Source organism: Thalassophryne amazonica, chromosome 5 (assembly GCF_902500255.1).
Source record: "Thalassophryne amazonica chromosome 5, fThaAma1.1, whole genome shotgun sequence".
In the NCBI taxonomy this organism is placed as follows: Eukaryota; Metazoa; Chordata; class Actinopteri; order Batrachoidiformes; family Batrachoididae; genus Thalassophryne; species Thalassophryne amazonica.
The window spans coordinates 116154442-116175589 of NC_047107.1; the positions used below are offsets into that span (position 1 = coordinate 116154442).

At 41.8% G+C, this 21148-nt stretch overlaps 1 protein-coding gene across 1 annotated transcript in view; it reads right to left on the reverse strand.

Annotated features, from left to right (window-relative positions):
• znf608 (zinc finger protein 608) overlaps positions 1 to 21148 on the reverse strand; it is a 224206-nt gene that overhangs the window by 34341 nt on the left and 168717 nt on the right. The window contains exon 3 of the mRNA XM_034171157.1: positions 4762 to 4849. Within this exon, the coding sequence (XP_034027048.1) occupies positions 4762 to 4849 (88 nt within the window). The remainder of the gene's footprint in view (positions 1 to 4761; positions 4850 to 21148) is intronic.

Here is a 21148-nt window from a genome sequence, read left to right on the forward strand (position 1 = left end):
GAACAAGATCTAAGATATGATTAAAGTGGTGGGTGGACTCATTTACTTTTTGAGCAAAGCCAATACAGTCTAATAATAGATTAAATGCAGTGTTGAGGCTGTCATTCTCAGCATCTGTGTGGATGTTAAAATCGCCCACTATAATTATCTTATCTGAGCTAAGCACTAAGTCAGACAAAAGGTAAAATGTAAGTACATAATATAATTGTAAATATGTTAAAAATACAAAAATGTAAGTACATAATATAATTGTAAATATGTTAAAAATACAAAAATGAAAAAATCAAATGACAAAATAGAACTAGTAATAATAATAATAATAGTGTGTATATGATAACAAGAGCCTAAACAATTTATAAATACATTAAAACTGTAAATTAACATTAAAAATGACACAATTAACAGGAAATAAAAGAAATGATTTCATATTCTAAAAATTGTTGAGATCTAACATTCTAAAAACATTCTGGACTCACATGCCATTCCAACTCATGATCAGTGTTGTGGAAAGTAACTTTGACAAGTTACTTTTTTAGTTACTTTTTTAGTTGCTTTATACAGGTGCTTTATGCAGTTACTTCATTAGCAGCTTTATGCAATTACTTTATTAGAATCTGCAGAAAACTTGCAACTAATAACTAATGTAACTAATAAGGTAACGAGTAATTTAACTTGGTTACTCGTAAGATTGAGCAATCAGAAAAGTAACTAATCAGCAAAGTAACTAATAGTTACTTTTCTGAGTACTAAATCTTAAAATAACCAAATTAGATTATGAGTAACTTTATTAATTACATTCAGCAGCTGCCGACAAGGTGTCCGCAGCTGCTAATGAAGTAAATGTAAGAAGTAACTGTAAAATATAACTGTATAGATTAACTAATGAAGTAACTTTCCAAAGTTACTTTCCCCAACACTGCTCATGATACAAGCTTTGCTTAATTTATTACCACCCTTGAAAAATGTTAGCTACCTATTTTATAAACACTACTCAATCTAGAGTCCATGGATCCCCACAGGCAATACGGTAGTATTGTATATTATTACAACAAAATGTAACACAAAACTCATTTTCAGAGATCATGTCATTTTCAATTTTGTGTGTGTATGCATGTGTGCGTGCCTATAAATTATAATTTAAGTTTTAAATATTTTATTTTTTAATTGTTGCTCTGTCACACTGTATTTTGTTTGTGTTTATACCCTGGGAATGGTCTCTTGCAAGGACTATTCTCAACTACAACAATATTGTACCTGGATTAATGGTAAATATCCATCAGGTGGAGATATTGTTCCATTTCAAGATCCTTGAGTGCAGGCTGCTGTGGGACAAACTGTTGCCTATATGATTAGATAGGATTCATTTCCATTGACTGGAACAGTCTAGCTTCATGCCCAAGGAATCAACAATCGACTGGATTGCTAGTGTGACATGCTTCTTTGTAGTCTATTTTGATTTTCACAAAGCATTCAATTCAGTTGATCTAGTTGCTGTCTGGGACATCCTAAGAGTTTGTGGGATCCCTCAGAAGTTGCTGGCCATCATGATCAGCCTATAAACACAGGTAATGTGAGTGCTTATGGAGTGGAGACAGAGACAGTGTTTTTACAGGTGAAGAGTGGCATTCATCAAGGATGGGTACTGGCTCCATCATTCTTTTGTGTTTGCATGGGCTGGGTGGGGTTGCAGAAACCCAGTGACTTAGGTGCTTTTGTTGGAGAGGAAAGGTTGACAGCCCTTGATGTCACGGATGACACTGAACTTTGTGGAATCAATGGATACCCTGATTGGAAGACTTGAGAAAATGAGAGGCATCTGAATATCTGGGTTTGAAACTGTCCTGGATCAAGATCAAGTTTCAGGTTTTTGGTGACTTCCTGGACTTCGCCATTAGAAGTACAACCCCAATTCCAATGAAGTTGGGACGTTGTGTAAAATGCAAATAAAAACATAATACAATGATTTGCAAATCCACTGTCTTACATCACCTTTCCTTCTGTCAACACTCAATAAGCATTTGGAAACTGAGGACACTAATTGCTGAAGATTTGTGGGTGGAATTCTTTCCCATTCTTGCTTGATGTACGACTTCAGTTGTTCAACAGTCCGGAGTCTCCGTTGTTGTATTTTGCGCTTCATAATGCACCACACATTTTCAATGGGCCACAGGTCTGGACTGCAGGCAGGCCAGTCTAGTACCCGCACTCTTTTACTACGAAGCCACGCTGTTGCTTGCCATTGTCTTGCTGAAATAAGCAGGGATGTCCCTGAAAAAGACGTTGCTTGGATGGCAGCATGTGTTGCTCCAAAACCTGGATGTACCTTTCAGCATTGATGGTGCCATCACAGATGTGTAAGTTGCCCATGCCATGGGCCCTAACACACCCCCATATCATCACAAATGGTTCTTTTGAACTTAGCGCTGGTAACAATCTGGATGGTCATTTTCCTCTTTTGTCCAGAGGACATGACGTCCATGATTTCCAAAAACAATTTGAAATGTGGACTCATCAGACCACAGCACACTTTTCCACTTTGCGTCTGTCCATTTCAAATGAGCTCGGGCCCAGAGAAGGCGGCGGTGTTTCTGAATGTTGTTGACGTATGGCTTTCACTTTGCATGGTAAAGTTTTAATTTGCACTTGTAGATGTAGCGATGTACTGTGTTAACTGACAGTGGTTTTCTGAAGTGTTCCTGAGCCCACGCGGTAAGATCCTTTACACAATGATGTCTGTTTTTAATGCAGTGCCGCCTGAGGGATCGAAGGTCACGGGCATTCAATGTTGGTTTTCGCCCTTGCCACTTACATGTAGAAAGTTCTCCAGATTCTCTGAATCTTCTGATTATATTATGGACTGTAGATGATGGAATTCCTAAATTCCTTGCAATTGAACATTGAGAAACATTGTTCTTAAACTGTTGGACTATTTTTTCATGCAGTTGTTCACAAAGTGGTGATCTTCGCCCCATTTTTGCTTGTGAACGACTGAGACTTTTGGGGATGCTCCTTTTATACCCAATCATGAGTGTCCTCAGTTCCCAAACTTATTTAGTGTTGTTAGAAGGAAAGGTGATGTAACACAGTGGTAAACATACCACTGTCCCAGCTTTTTTGAAACGTGTTGCAAACATCCATTTCAAAATGAGCAAATATTTGCAAAAAAACAATAAAGTTTATCAATTTGAACATTAAATATCTTGTCTTTGTGGTGTATTCAATTGAATATAGGTTGAAGAGGATTTGCAAATCATTGTATTCTGTTTTTATTTACATTTTACACAAAGTTCCAACTTCATTGGAATTGGGGTTGTATAATTTCCTTTTCTGTGTTCATGTTGTCTGATATGACATCGTGGGCAATCCCTGCTCAAAGGGCATATTTACATAAAATTACATATTTAGCCCTTTATCTACAGCGATGGCGCCCATGCCATATTTTCCATATGCGTATTGTTTTTACCGTAACTCCGCCATAGTTTGTCCGATCTGAATGATTCAAAGTGCATTGTTAAGCTAACACCAAGGGCTTTCCAATGATATATTGTGTATTACAGTAAACGTAAGCCTGTGACGTCATAACGCAGAGGAAATACACGGACGTTTCACACTAGTGCGCCGCTGAATCTAAGCCCTCAATCTGAAAACTTTCAACACTGACAGCAAGCCAAGAACCAGTGCTTTCCAACAGTATGCTATATGTTGCATATATTACGGTAAAGTGCGTTCGGTGACTTTTGAAACGAGGGAAAAGTATGAAAAAGAGCGCAAAAGTGACAGAAAAGTACAGAGACAGACAGCAAACATAAAAGTAGTAATTTTTGAGGAAAAGGCAGGGTGTTAGTGTCATTTGTGAAGGTGTGTGTGCGTGTTTGTGTGGATGTGATGGCTCCATCAGCCACAAGCCACTGCCCGGTGCCAACAAGCAGTGGAAACCCAACTTGCCAGCGATCCACAAAGGGGCAGCGTTCTTGCAAGGTTTGCAAGAGGTCAACCTGCTGGATGTGCAAACTTTGTAAAATTGGCCTCTGTCTTCAGCCAAACAGAAACTGTTACAAACAGTACCACACTGACTGATGTAGTTTAGATCTAATTTTGATTCTTGGTTATATATTTGTATATAGTTGGACACTTTATTGATTTATTCATATTGTATAATTTTAAAATACTTTTTGCATATTTTTGCCTTGTAAAATGTTTACTTTTGCACTGTTTCTGCACTGTTTCTGAGTTCTAGACACACAAAATTAATTATTTTGATTGTAAACACTTACAGCTTCCTGTTAAAAATGTGAAATCCAAACTTCCTTTACATAATCATTTTTCACTAAAAAACTGAAAAAAAATCAAGTTCGTTTTTGTGTTTTTTCTCATTTTAAATGCTAAAACTTACAAATAATGTGTATAAATAGTTAATCAGGTGTAATATAATTGAAATTCAGGTACTCTTGGAAAAGGGTACCAAAGCACACAAACATAGAACATTATTTCTTAATTTTATTGCTATAATAAAAAAATTATAACCAATCGTCCATTTATAGCCTCAGTAGGTAAAGGGTTAAATGGGGCGTGGCCATGGAGGAGTTTGGCTCCACGCTCAATTACACGTTCAGTGGGATGTACAAATGGAGATTTGCAAATCATTGTATTCTGTTTTTATTTACATTTTACACAACGTCCCAACTTCAATGGAATTGGGGTTGTACATCTGTATGTAGACTGTCTGACATAATAAATAAAGATGGCAGTGCTCAGTCTTACCTTGGAGGAGCCCAGTCATGTTTGGTGCAGTCTAACAGCGTTCCCACATAAGTTCTCTTTCTCCATGTCACGTTAACCACCAACACACCTGTCAATCACAAGACAGGACAGATGTTACTGCCAAAATCCTCTGTGTTATGTGTCGGACGCAGCCCGGAGAACCGACCAGCGTTTGAAGGACCCAGTATAAAATAAGCAGAGCACGGTACAAAGGATAACGGAGTTTAATAAACATAACAGTGATGTGAAAAAATACAAACAAATAAGTGCGCAGTCTGGCGTGGCGGATTTGCGGTGTGCTAAAAAATGAAAAACCCCCTTTGGTGACAGAAAATAATTCATGCTGCTTTTCCTGTGAGCAGCTGTGAGCAACACACAACCAAAAATGTGATTCAACTAAATAACACCGGAGCTGACACAACAGACGCAGTAGCTATCATTACCCGAGGAAACGGGGCTACGACTGTAACACAGGAAGCACCGCGACCCGTGCCACAGAGCTCCGCCGTGCGCGTTCACCCATTACAGACCCACTCCTGCAGCTCCCGTTCAAACCTCTTATCCGGTCGAAGTGTGATGCGAAGCCGTCGCCAGTCACACTCCACCACGACCCACGGATAAGGCACATACACAGCAAACACGGCTGCATGAGCGCTCAAGTCAGTATTCAGTAATGGGTTCTCCAACGCGCACCATCCGGGCGGAGAGCACCCGCAACTGATCCTGATAACTTCTGAACGTCTGCTGCCGCCTTCCCGGCGCGTTACCGTCTCTGCTACCGCTGGGTCCGTGATGTTTGGCCAGAGACTACTGTTATGTGTCGGACGCAGCCTGGAGAACCGACCAGCGTTTGAAGGACCCAGTATAAAATAAGCAGAGCACGGTACAAAGGATAACGGAGTTTAATAAACATAACAGTGATGTGAAAAAATACAAACAAATAAGTGCGCAGTCTGGCGTGGCGGATTTGCGGTGTGCTCCCAGCAGCACAAAACGGTCCGGAGCCAGAACCAGTTCGGACCCAAGGACCCCGCCGACACCCCCCAGGTGGCCGCGACAAACCGAGTCTGTGAAAGAAGAAATCATTATGTGAGTCCACACTCAACACACAGAGAGACCACTCAAAGGTGCACAAACAGCAAACACTTCCTGGCTTAATTACTAATCAGCTTCCCACCCTGCAGGCATAGAACATCCAGTTCACAAAACTCCACTGCAGAGGAAGCTGATTACACGACCAACATACAGCTCAATATAATAAGGTGTGAGGGACACCACATTTACTGACTGTATAAATGTTAGTCACAAAATCTAACGTACCTCAGGAAGTGTGCTGACGAGCGTGAGACCTCACCCCCTCCTCTTTCACAGACCATGCATCAAACCTGGACGTTCTCTGCTTCCACTGATGATGAGATGGCTCCCGAGACGACGATCTCACCCGTCTGGTCACAAGGTCGAGTCTCTGGCAAATACACACTGTGTACTCCAGTCTTAAATGCCACCATGTTCCAATCCATTGTAGATGCACCACAGCTGTGAGTCCTGACGAGCCGCAGGTGATCAGCCTCAGGTGATCAGGGTGAGGTCCTGATAAACTCAGCTACACAGCCACTCAGTCCCAAATGCAAGCCACCTGGAAGGAAAAACAAAAGACAGGACAAAAGACAAACAAAAAGGCAGCCAGGCCCCCCCAGCCATACAACACTATGAGCATTTTGCCAGTCAAAGTAGAGGAGTTCTGTCGTTCTACTGAACCCATTTTGAGACCCGAAGCATTTTCAAATCTGTAAACAGATGTGTTCATTCAAGCCACCGTGATGTGAGAAGAGTAACACCATTGATCAAATAATTCATAACTGATGTTGAGCGATACTGCTAAACCCATCAATCTGGAAAGAAATTTCATCTCCCCTTCTTTCAAATTTCCATATTTCAGCACTTTAGTTGTAAAACATTTTAGTGCTGTCAACTGTTTTCTAACCAAAGAAGTGAGAAGCCAAGAACAAGACAGAAGTGAAAATAAGCAATTTCCACCTCATTAAAAAAGTCAAAATTTGAAGACATCAACAGTTTAGAATCTGCAAACAATAAAACTTTGAACTCCATCATTAAAGTTTACTTTTCAGAGATAAAAATGGTAAAAGTATTTCAATTTATTTTGATTTATATAGCGCCAAATCACAACAAAGTTGCCTCAAGGCGCTTCACACAATTAAGGTCTAACTTTACTAACCCCCAGAGCAAGAACACAGGTGACAGTGGTAAAGAACAACGGAGGAAAAAAGGAGAAACCTCAAGCAGACCAGACTCAAAGGATCGACCCTATGCTTGGGACATGCTACTGACACAATAGACAAAAATAGTGTAAAGAAAAAAAAAATCAGACTTATTAAACCATTCATACGCACATCTGCAAGCAAAAACCGCTATAAATCACACACCATTTGTGTGCAGATGGTTCTGCCGAAAACATGGACTTATCATGGCAAGCCTTTGGATAACAAAAACAACAATAAAACATATCGGTGATGGCAAGTGCACAATAACTGTGAACCCAACCACTGTTCAGGAAAATTCAGTTGTTAGGGATGGGTACTGATAAGATTTTATCGATATCGATACCATTATTGATTCCGCTTATCAATCCGATTCCATTATCGATACCTCTTGTGAATTTTCTGTGTACTGGATCCTAAAACTCTGAACATAATAAACTCTACATGGTGGATCCTTGATCTCTGGACATAAATAGAAATAAACAAAATCTGCAGTTTTTGTCAAAAGCATTTCCTTTCAGACATTATTGGCATGAATGTCTTTCCATATATATGAGCTGTGCTGCACGTCAGGATGTAATTCATAAAGAATGCAGGACATCTCATTTTGGGAGGAAAGAAACATTTTAGTCGACTGTAGTTTATTGTCTGTATTTCAGCATTTGGAAAGAGGTGTCATTTTATTTAAAGCAGCAATTCGTTTTGAAGTTATTAATTCTGACCGTTCTCTGTCTTGGCAGAGAGCTGCGCAGCATTTGGAGCTGTGCCAACGGAACGGAGGACGATTCTCGTTTCTTGACTGCAACAAGACAAGAGTCCCAGTTAGTGACTTTAATCCACACAAAAGTGACTCACAATTGACATATTTTAATGGCTCTGAGAGGGGTTAAGAAGTTCACTTTCCTCTTCTGAAGAGCAGCAAATCAAAGAACCAACGAGCCAGTGGATCAAAGCACTGCTTCATTGGTTCACGCTTCAAAGTGGAGTCACGCTGCAGTAGTGGTTGATTACAGAGCTGCTGCAGGGTCTGTAATCAACATTGAGAAATGATCATTTTCCTGATAAACACCCTCAAAAACAACGGCCGCTCTGGAGGACTGATAAGGGAATCGTTAAGCAAAAAGGCTATTGATATCGGTGGATCGAATAATTTCTTAACAATACCTGAAAAGAACCGGTTCTCGATACCCAACCCTACTCATGGTGCAACATGTTTCATTGTAATTTTCACAGATGTGTCACTTCTGGACACATCTTTAAGAAGGGTAACTTTAACAAGCTCATCACAAGAACTAACATGAAACTGTCCAAATAACAGAATATCTACACAAACAGTTGTCCCAGAAACCACCCTGCTGTAGCATTTGTTACAGTTTTTTTAGTTGCTAAAATACTAAACCCCATTCTACAAACCAAATTCTCAGTGGCCCAAAGTCATTGTTTGAATCAAACACACTGTTGGCCAAACCTTCAACAACGTTCAGGTACATAATTTGCAAAACTCATACAATCTTTATTTGCTAAACCTTAAACACATTTCACACTTGTGTTACAAACTTGTAAACACAGACAGCAAAATGTGGCCACAACTCCAACACACAACAACTTACAACTGAACAAATGCTTCAAATGGTATGATCAGACAAATTGAACAGGATAAAAGTCAGTTCAGAGTGCACAGGTGGCACATGTGCATCCGTCTACTACAGACAGAAAAATAGAAAGGTAGAGGAGGAAGAATTCGTGTGAGAAGTGATGGACAAGGAGGAAGAGGACAAGGAAGAGGCCGAGGAAGACCAAGAACAATCATTACTGATGATATTCAGGCAACTATTGTACACCATGTCCTTGATCATGGGATGACGATGAGGGAATCAGGACAAAGATCCAACACAGTTTGAGCAGATTCTCTGTGTCCAGGACATTCACAGTAGAGAACAGGTCATTGTTTCTTGCTGTACAACATTTGACATACAAACAGTACGCAATATATAGTACTGTAAGTAGTACTGTCATGTTCATGACAATACTATTTTTACTGGCTGTATATGTTTCTAAGTGCATTTTCCCATTGGTAGAATTGAAAGACGCCTACATAAGGGTGGAAGGACTGCTGTTTTTTTCTCCCAGCAACAAGAAGCTCTTACTGTGGTTGTGGTCCTTCAAATCCAGCATTATGTCAACTTTGATGGAATCAGCAGCGCCTCTGTCAACTACTGACGGTGTCTTCCAAAGCAACAGTCTTAGCATGAAGCAAGTGTACAGGGTACCCTTTGAGTGCAACTCTGCAACAGTCAACAGCTGTAGGTTAGTAGTTGCTACTTTTGCAGTTTAGTAAACTATCTAGTAATGTACGTAGACCTGGAGTACATATACTATAAATACACTATTGCAGAAGTATGTCTTGGTGGGCCTCCTGCGATGTTGGAGGTAGAAAATAACTCTGCTCAGGACTCCATCCTGTTCCTGCAGATTCACCATTTCACTCCTTGGCAGATATGTACAGTGATCAATACTTGGAAGGTGAAGGGCAGATGGTTCAGCACCACTCACTAGACTGCCACCTCCAGAGTCGTGTGCATCCAACACAGCAAGGACATCCTGTGAAGAGAGAGAGCCTGGAGAGAGAGGTGGAGTGACAACAGCTTCCTCTTCTGACCTATCAACAACCAGTTGGCAATTTGTGGTGCACCTGAATGCATCTTAAACTGTACTTTCCAGTGCACCATTCACATGTTGCAGCAATGCAGCATAGGGCACAGTCACCAATGGCTGACACGACTGGACAAAAGGCTATCTGCTCAATGCATCGGCAACCACATTCTTTGCACCGGGGACATATTTCAGATCAAAACTGTACGGTGCAAGCTTTGACACCCATCTTTGTTCACATGCATCCAACCTGGGCTTTGTCAGGATGTATGCCAAGGCATTATTGTCCGTCCAGACGGTAAAACAGTGCCCCTTAAGCCAATGAATGAATTTGTCACAGACTGCCCATTTCAGAGCAAGAAATGCCAAGCAGTGTGCTGGATAGTTCAGTTGGGAATGTGAGAGTGTCTAGCTAGCAACTGCAACTGGCCTGGCAATCTTTCCATTGGGAGGCAACCGCGAGAGGATGGCTCCAAGACCATCAAAGGAAGCATCAACAGTGAGGATGAACAATGCATTAAAATCTGGGTGTGCTAATGCAACACTGTGCACAAGCTCATGTTTCAAAGCTTTGAATGCTGCTCTGCACTCAGTCCAGTCATTTATGGACAATTTTACATTGCCTTTCTTGAATTATGATTTCGGCCCCTAGCTCTCTCGCCTTTTGTCGGAGGCTCAGCCACAAGGTGGAACAGCGGCTTAGCCAAAGCTGAACATCGCTCAGTAAAGTGATACTAGTAGAGGACCATCCCCAGGAAGGATCTGATTTTCTTAGCACATGGTTTTATCTTATCAGCCTCCATCAAATCCACTTCCTGCACATCACTGATAGCCTGCACCTTGTTGGGGTCCGTTTTGACACCATCCTCACAAATGATGTGCCCCAGGAACTTGACAGATCTGCAAAGAAAGTGACACTTTTTAGGGGAGAGCTTCAAATTGGCGGCAAGGTGGGAGAATCCCATCTGTAGACGCTCAAGTGCAACATGCTCAGATGGAGTAAAGACCATGAGGTCATCCAGGTAACATAAGAGGCTGGTAAAGTTCTGGTTGCTGAAGATGGAGATCATCATTTGCATGAAAGTGGCTTGGCTGTTTGTTAGGCTTGGGGCATTCTGCTGAAGATGGAGATCATCATTTGCATGAAAGTGGCTTGGCTGTTTGTTAGGCCTGGGGCATTCTGCTGAAGATGGAGATCATCATTTGCATGAAAGTGGCTTGGCTGTTTGTTAGGCCTGGGGCATTCTGCTGAAGATGGAGATCATCATTTGCATGAAAGTGGCTTGGCTGTTTGTTAGGCCTGGGGCATTCTGCTGTATTCATGAAGGCTGAATGGGGAAGAGAATGCTGTGTATCTTCTGTCATCCTCGTGCAAGCTGACATTGTAGAATCCCAATGTGAGGTCCATGGTCAAGAAGACCACACTGCCACCAAGGGCAGCCAGGGCGTCTGACTGATGAGGCAACAGATGCACATCTTTCACTGTCCACGCATTCAACCACCGGAAGTCATTGCAAATGCAAAGATCACCATTTCCCCTTGTCACAAGGACAAGGGGAGATGAAAATTCACTCTGAGATTTGTGAATGATTCCCAATTCCTCCATTTCAGTCAGTGCAGTCCGAAGTTTGTCATAGTGGCAGGGTGGAACTCTCCTGTATGGAAATGTGAAGGGTTTGTCATCCACTAGACAAATTCTGTGGACAAAATCTTTTGCCTCACCACAGTCCATTTTATGCCTGGAGATGGATTCATACTGCTCAATAATCTGCAACAGTTTATCTTTTCACCCTGGGGAGACTTCACATGATGAGAGGTCTAGATCCTGCAAGCCCATGTCACTCAATATACAGGATATCTCCTCCACAGATCTTGACGTGGGTACTGAGCTCTGTGCGTACTGGATTGGATGTGATCAGGCTCAGGTAAGTCCTGCACAGAGAGGCAGGAGGACACATCAACAATCTTAGCATTTCTCTTAAGGGTTAGTGGCTTTTCAGTTGGGTTCACTACTTTGACTGGGACCCAGACGTTTCCCCATAAGGAAGTGACTACCCTTCTCACTAAAATTTATGCAGGTCTGGACTTGGATTGAGTGGGTTCAATGGCTACTGTACTCCCCACAGCAGAGACATCAGCTAGAGGTCATTTAGCCCACACTAGATGTTCAGACAAGGGCTGTAGAGTGACACTCCTCTTAAGCTTTGCTGTCCCAATTCTGGATGGTAAAGCACCAATGTTTCAGTCGGCAGGGTTGGACAGCAAGGACAAAATTTGGGGCAATTTGTCATCCCGAGCACTATCATTTTTTGGTGCAGTTGTCAAGTCACCAACAGTTGCGAGATAAGCCACTTAAGCACATTGCTACCCAAATCATATCATCGGTTTAGCCTGGCACAACACGAACAGGAATCACCACCATAACCCTCTGGAGTCCAGGGTATAATTGGCTATTTTTGACTACTCTGGGTTTTACCTTTTATAATTTACATTTAAAAAGTGCTTACCTGGCCTTGTTTGGTGTCATTTTTTTCAGCACAATCTCACCTGTGTGACTTTCCAGTTTTTCATTCATTCTGTCGTACTGTATTAACCAGTGGTGGGCACAGTTACGATAATCTGATAACCGATAATTATCGAAGATAATGGTTTCATTATCAGATTATCTTTTTAGATAACTTTAAAAACCATTATATTATCGGACTAATTATCTTACGATAAATTTTTGTCTGTTAATTTTTAGACCGATAACGTGGTAAATAAAATTGAACAGCTACAAATATTTATAAAACTTAAAATCAGTTGAGCACCTACCTGTTAAATGTTTCATAGCTGATGTGTAGTTCTATCCTCTGCAAAACAGAGAAGAGCTGCTTTAAGAAGAAACTGCTCCATCCTCTGTAGACAAAGGAGAACTCTGACAACAATTATAACAATCTGTGTCTGTTACGTTTAATCTGTGTGGAATTTAATAAACGCAAACCGAATTTCAGACATATTATATATATTAGTCTCGAACAAAGAGGACAAACAGTGTTGTAAAGAACAATAATCAAGACGTTAAAGAGCAAACTTCACTTTCCTCCAGAACGACATGAACAGGAAGCGACTGTAGCTCACAGCAGCTCCCATTGAAAATAACAGAGAGACAGCCTATGATTCTCACGTTTACATAAAATAAACACAATCAATTCAATTTCAATCAATTTTTTTTTTATATAGCGCCAAATCACAACAAACAGTTGCCCCAAGGCGCTTTATATTGTAAGGCAAGGCCATACAATAATGATGTAAAACCCCAACGGTCAAAACGACCCCCTGTGAGCAAGCACTTGGCTACAGTGGGAAGGAAAAACTCCCTTTTAACAGGAAGAAACCTCCAGCAGAACCAGGCTCAGGGAGGGGCAGTCTTCTGCTGGGACTGGTTGGGGCTGAGGGAGAGAACCAGGAAAAAGACATGCTGTGGAGGGGAGCAGAGATCGATCACTAATGATTAAATGCAGAGTGGTGCATACAGAGCAAAAAGAGAAAGAAACAGTGCATCATGGGAACCCCCCAGCAGTCTACGTCTATAGCAGCATAACTAAGGGATGGTTCAGGGTCACCTGATCCAGCCCTAACTATAAGCTTTAGCAAAAAGGAAAGTTTTAAGCCTAATCTTAAAAGTAGAGAGGGTGTCTGTCTCCCTGATCTGAATTGGGAGCTGGTTCCACAGGAGAGGAGCCTGAAAGCTGAAGGCTCTGCCTCCCATTCTACTCTTACAAACCCTAGGAACTACAAGTAAGCCTGCAGTCTGAGAGCGAAGCGCTCTATTGGGGTGATATGGTACTACGAGGTCCCTAAGATAAGATGGGACCTGATTATTCAAAACCTTATAAGTAAGAAGAAGAATTTTAAATAACAACAATAACAACGTCTATAAACCCAGAGAATATATTCACAAGAGTTTTAGGCACAATATAAAAATAGTTTTATGTTGCGACGTTAATGGTGTTGTTTGTGTGCAGCGGTTAAAGTGCACCCGATCAGAGCGTCTCAATGCAGTTCTCAATGTTACTGAGATCTCGCAGCGCTGCAAACTGTCCAAAGTTTTGTGGGATTTGAAACGTCAATAGAGCAAATAGCCAACATTTATGTGTCAAGACAATATTGAGTGCACACTTTACAATATCATAAAACGTGTGCACATTCTCTCCACATGCAAAACATTTTGCGATGACACTTCCAGGGCTCCGTAAAAATGCCTGTTTTTACAAATAGAAAATGGAATATTTTACAAAAGCACATTTATCTGTAAACACCAACACACGACACACGTCACATTAACGTGTTGGTTTACATAATTAATGACTGAACCAATCAGTGTTTAGCAGAGGCATATTTTACCCAGAATCCTTTGCGATCTGTCTGTGTTTCTTACAAAACCTCAGAATTAGTGCATTATTCAACATTAAAAGATATATGTTATATTTAACTTTGTACAAATGACAGAATTGACATTAATGGAGTTATTCTATCAGTATTAATGTTATTTATAAATCAAAACCATAAGTCAGCACTGCTTTATTTTCCAAGACCTCCGCCTGACCGGAGTGTGAAAACCACAAACTTGTTTAATGAGCCATTTTGATAACTTCAAATGTAAATATAAATTGTACATTTCAAAAACATATATACAACTGTAGCAAAAACAGCAAAGTTAAATACAACTATTTACATAAATGCAAGAAATACTTTTTTGTACAATTATTTACAAAATAAAGGCAGATTTCACAATAAGATTTAGAATTTCAGAAACATATGTACAAATATAGTGCAGGAAATGCTAATGCTAACCTATTTAGAAAACAATCAGATGTGAAAATAAGATTTAGAATGTAAATATAAATGGTAAATTTCAGAAACATATGTACAATGTAGTGTAGGACATGCTAAATTATTTGTGCCAGTCAAAAAAACAATTCCTGTCCAACACAACACAGAGGGGCACATCACAGGCCTGACATTTCCACGGTGTGTCACTCCTCTTGTTATCCACCTGAAGGCACCGTTGGCACCTCAATCTGCCTTTTGGGGCTTTTTGGTGAGGATCTGTGCCTGTGTCACAGTTGGCACAAGAACGTGGTTATGGCTCCTGTTCTGTGGGACACCTGTTTTGTCTGTGCCACACAGTTGACACACCAGCTCTACCATAAAGTCCTTGTGTGTCATGGGCTGCACTTCCTTGACACAGCTGATCTCACAATGCAAGATGAATGCATTTGTGGTTGCAATGTCAAGGAAGTGCAGCAACACTGTCCTGTACAAGCGTGCAGTTTTCCGATGGGTGGAGTAGTACTGGATGAGCTCGTCAGATAGGTCGACTCCATCTATGTTTTTATCATAAACAAACACTGGGGTATGACAGGGAATGTCTTTCACCGTCCAGCGTCCATCCTTCACCGCACTTTCTCACCTGAAAATGCATGATGGATGGTGGAGCACACAGACACCTCCCGTGTGTCCATCCACTTTACAAACACCAGAGGCCCCTCTCTTATTCATCTTATAGATCCTCTTTCAGATTTTTTTGTGAGCGCATTTGCCTTCCCTCTGGGGTATCCTCATCTGTTCTCCCTGTATGTGCCACATGCCCCAAACTTCATGTTAGCCAGGTCCATGAAGAGTTTGGACTTGTGTAAAAACTGTCCATGTAAATGTGGTACCCAGTACCAAGCGAGGATAACTGGATCAGGTTCATGACCACATCGTATGACAGGCCGTGCTTACTTGTGGTCACAGTCTTGCCAGTGTAAATGGTGAACTTGTGTAGCCATTACTTGAAACAGCCAACACAAAAGGTTTCATGGCCCATTTTGTTGGCTTGTCCTTCAAATATTGAGTCATTCCAGTTTTTGCCTTCATCGCCACCATCCTTTCATTCACTGCCAGCTCCCTCCTCAGGTGGTAATAAACCTGGCAGGCACTGAGGATGTCATCATAAAGAGACCTGAATCGAAACAGTTTGTCATGACCTGCTGTTCCCTTTTTTCTATCATTTTCTACATCCTCATCTGGATCACTTAGATGAATGTTCCAGAATATTGATCTAAATCTGTCTCTGGACACTACTTTCACTGGAAAGGGCACAGACAAAATATTATTTTGTTTCCAGTAGTCCTGGAGACTTGGCAGTGACACCAATGACATGTATATTAGAAGTCCCAAAAATTTGTACAGATCTTCCATTTCAATGTCTGCCCAGTTGTACAGTAGTGTTCAGAATAATAGTAGTGCTATGTGACTAAAAAGATTAATCCAGGTTTTGAGTATATTTCTTATTGTTACATGGGAAACAAGGTACCAGTAGATTCAGTAGATTCTCACAAATGCAACAAGACCAAGCATTCAGGATATGCACACTCTTAAGGCTATGAAATTGGGCTATTAGTAAAAAAAGTAGAAAAGGGGGTTTTCACAATAATAGTAGTGTGGCATTCAGTCAGTGAGTTCATCAATTTTGTGGAACAAACAGATGTGAATCAGGTGTCTCCTATTTAAGGATGAAGCCAGCACCTGTTGAACATGCTTTTCTCTTTGAAAGCCTGAGGAAAAAGGGACGTTCAAGACATTGTTCAGAAGAACAGCGTAGTCTGATTAAAAAAGTTGTTTGGGGAGGGGAATACTTATATGCAGGTGCAAAAAATTATAGGCTGTTCACCTACAATGATCTCCAATGCTATAAAATGGACAAAAAAAAAAAAACAGAGACGTGTGAAAGAAAACTGAAAACAACCATCAAAATGGATAGACGAATAACCAGAATGGCAAAGGCACGCCCATTGATCAGCTCCAGGATGATCAAAGACAGTCTGGATTTACCTGTAAGTGCTGTGACAGTTAGAATACGTGTGTGAAGCTAATTTATTTGCAAGAATCCCCCACAAAGTCCCTCTGTTATATAAAAGACATGTGCAGATGAGGTTACAATTTGCCAAAGAACACATCAACTGGCCTAAAGAGAAATGGAGGAATATTTTGTGGACTGATGAGAGTAAAATTGTTCTTTTTGGGTCCAAGGGCCGCAGACAGTTTGTGAGACGACCCCCAAACTCTGAATTCAAGCCACAGTTCACAGTGAAGACAGTGAAGCATGGTGGTGCAAGCATCATGATATGGGCATGTTTCTCCTACTATGGTGTTGGGCATATATATCGCATACCAGGTATCATGGATCAGTTTGGATATGTCAAAATACTTGAAGAGGTCAAGTTGCCTTTTGCTGAAGAGGACATGCCCTTGAAATGGGTGTTTCAACAAGACAATGACCCCAAGCACACTAGTAAACGAGCAAAACCTTGGTTCCAAACCAACAAACTTAATGCCTCGCAGATGTGAAGAAATCATGAAAAACTGTGGTTATACAACTAAATACTAGTTTAGTGATTCACAGGATTGCTAAAAAAGCAGTTTGAACATAATAGTTTTGAGTTTGTAGCGTCAACAGCAGATGCTACTATTATTGTGAACACCCCCTTTTCTACTTTTTTTTTTACTAATAGCCCGATTTCATAGCCTTAAGAGTGTGCATATCATGAATGCTTGGTCTTGTTGGATTTGTGAGAATCTACTGAATCTACTGGTACCTTGTTTCCCATGTAACAATAAGAAATATACTCAAAACCTAGATTAATCTTTGTAGTTACATAGCACTACTATTATTCTGAACACTATTGTATGTTTTCCCCTAATGCCTTGTTTTTTGCATCAATTTTATTGGTGTTGGTGCAAATTGTTCTAATTGTGTCAGTTGCAAAAAGAAGAAAAAGGTCTTTTGGACTTTGGGTGGAAAATGTATCCATCCACCTGGAGTCCTGGTGTTCTCCGAGGCTGAAATCTGCTTATTGCTGGATCAGTGTCTGCATCCTCTTCCGTGTTCCAGCAGCCAGCGCTGGGGCATGTCTCTGCTGTGCGTCCAAGCAGAGATCTGGATCTGGAAACAGAAGCACGTGCTCCGACCCTCTGTTCAGATCTCCATGTACACACTGGTGGATCCACCTGCTTTGGTTGCTCCTCAAGAACAGAAGAGGGATCATCTCTTTCATGACCAGATTCCTCATTGTCTGTTTCAGACTCTGACAACACACTGCACGCTCCGTGTTCCTCCAGTTAAAAAAACTAACTAAATAACTGAAGCGCTTGTCCGCATTCATAAAATGCCTCATTTTTATAAACAAACCCCCAAACAACAACAAAACACTAAATACACATGCTTCCCACTAGTAACAAAGAGAAAACGAACACACAAACAGATCCACGTGGCGTGGGTGGGCTGTGATCAAACACATGTGGGGTTAGTGACTTCTGATTGGTGGAAAATTTCAGAAGCCAACCAATGAGGAAGAAGGAGTCATATTTCTTCCCACCACTGTCGCTGCTGCAGTAGAGAAGGAAATGATCCTTTTGGCTACGTATGTGTACATAAATGCGCAGTGAAAAATTACAATAATATTAATAAAAACGCATGGCATAAAAATACTCATAAGTCAAGTTATACTAGGCCTATTAACAAAATATAAAAAATGCTATAAAGTTTGAAGTCTCAGTGTTCAACACACATTTAAAGGGAGCCTCAGAGTGCAGCAGATTGAGTGTTATGTCCGCTTAATTAGGTAATGTGACTTTTTACGCGAGGGCGTTATTCGGCTCCAGAGGGCTAATGCCATATACCGACACAGTGAGATCATACAAAGCAGAAGCCATGACTAGGTGCCTCCCACAACCAACAATGACAAAACCTTCAGCTGATTTCCTGTCAATGTTGGGGTCACACCACAAAAGTTTCAAGTCAGCTGCCTCACTGACAGTACAGGCCATAGAACCACTATCCTATAATGCTCTAATAACATGTTGATTATCAGTAGTCACATCTGTTTAGAACAGTCTGTCAGTCTTTGAAAGTCTCTGGAGACCTTGCACAGTCAGAGTCTTATGTGGTGGCACAATGCTGCTATAAGTATGACACAACAACTCATAGTCATCAATAATGCTGTGAAAGTGTAGTGACACAGACCCACAACAAGGGGCGCAAATGAACGGACAATAGAGGGAGTTAAATTTGAACACTTTACTGTTGTGAATGTCACAACCACACACAGCAGATTATAGAATAAATACAAGTCAATGGATAAAGGTGTCGTGTGGGCAGGCTCGACGATAGGAGACGTCCGTCTGGAGATGAACCGGAACCACACGATTTCCACCGCCACCGAACCCGAAGAATACTGGAGCCGCCAGGTCCCGAATTCCCCAGGTGGCCACCGTCTCAGCGTGTCGGATCTGGTACTGCTGGCGAAGAGCAAAGACAGTCAAGTGTGGGTGTGTGTACACCCCGTAACAACAACGGTGGGAATTCCACCTCCACCTCTAACACACACTCGTGCAGCGTCTGAGTAACCACTTATCTGGTGGGAAGTAGAACGAAACAGTCGCGGCCCATGCCGGTCCTCTGGGTAGACAGCTGCAACAAAGTAGCTCTTGAAATCACTTATTATAATATGCAGGCAGAGAAAGTTACCTCCAAAGAAGTACGATATCTCAGCGACGTGGTGGAGGTGTCATCCTGCTTTTATCCGGGGTGAAGTGCAGATGATCGGTGACAGCTGTCATAGTTGATGAGTGACAGCTGTCACCTCGGCTGTTCCTGTAAGGCGGCAGCGCCCCCTCGTGCCTGAAGCCCGCACTTCAGGCAGGGCGCCCTCTGGTGGTGGGCCAGCAGTACCTCCTCTTCTGGCGGCCCACACAACACAATAATAGGTGTAAATCAAGGGTGGGAGGGCCACTCACTTGATCTGCGTTTCCTTCCCCCACACGCAGATCATTCAGTTTCCCTGCTGACCATGAAGAGTGGTGCATCTGACTTCTGGGCAGTTGTATCTGTTATGACCAGGCGAGTAACACAAAAAACACAACCTGTTTTCCTGACAATGAGTGAGACCGGAGTGGGAGGTGTCCTTACAAACAGAACATGAGGTGCCATTTAAGCCCTCAATCTTTGGTAGCTTGTCTGGCCGTCTCTCTCTAGTCGCATGATCAGAACTTGAACCCTGGAGCAATGCCTTCTCCAACATCACCAGCAACTGTCCTGGCTTGCAATGTTACTCTGCGCCTGGACCTCGGGGGCTGAAGCTGCTTTGAGGCCAACCTCCAATTCTGTCAACACTGTTAGAGGACCTGACTCCCTGTTCAGATGGTATTCATCTAACACTTCTTGGACCTCGTGAACTGCCAATTTCTCACTTGTCTTGGACCTAAAGGTAAATGCCAAATCTTTGCTGAGGCAGTGTCTGATGAACATACGTGCAACCTCAGCACCGGGGTCATCAAATGATTTGCCCTGCTCTTTAAGACAGCTGGAAACAACATCTGTGGCCCTGTTCAGCCAAAGTCAGTACTCATAAGGATCCTCATGTTCCTTTTGGAGTGTAGAATAAAAATCAGCTAAAGTTATGGAGGAGCAACAGCCGGAGCTGAAATCTTGCGTAAAAGACCATAAATGCCTGTGGATTATATTTGACATCAATTTCCCCATTTCTAAGTCCAAATCTCACAACATCTTTTGCCCTACCCATCAGATGAACAAGAATTTCCTCAGCTTGATTCTCCAGCTGAACACCACTTTTCTTGATGAAGATTTTTATTATGTCCTCCCATTCATCAATTGTGATAGCATCTGACTCATTCCCTTTGAAAACAGGAGGATCTTTCACATGACTCTGGGTGACCAGTTGAACTTCAGAAAGGTCTAGAACTTGACCTGAGGAAGGCTTTTCATTACATGCACCATCATAACTCGAATACGTAGCATCTGAAGGGCCTGATGTGTTAAGGTGAGACATAACGCTATCAGCAAGCTGTTGCCCTATTTGCTGTACAATAGTGCTTATGTGGTCAGCCAACCTAACATCCTCAAGAGGAGGGATTGAACCCGAATCCCCATTAGAGCACTGCAGTGGTTGCAAGTTAGCCAAGGGCTGACTACTAGGTGTGACTTTATCCCTGACATCAAAAGAATTATGTACAGAATTGTTAACAAGCACTGTACTTGGAGGAAACGGAACTGGTGTGCTGTGAAGTCCCCTGCCTCTGCCCATACCGACAGGAGTCATACTGTGCGCAGTGACATTCCCCAAACTCATGTCCAGCAGTACTCAACACAGGCAAATAACACTAACGAAGTAAAACTGTAAAAGACTAAATAAACTTGGCACTCAAAAATCCTAAAAGCATAAATGCAGCTCCAAGGCGATGCAGCGGCAAGGAGACACCAGCCCGGTCCAGCGTCTTCATTGACAAGTCACGGCACCAATGTGACCTCTGTAAAATGTCCCCTGCTTTGATTGAAACTCTCGGAGCTGGTCAGGTTGTTGGTAGCAGCCACTTTATTTCCCCACCGTCCCTGCGTTGGTGAACAAAGG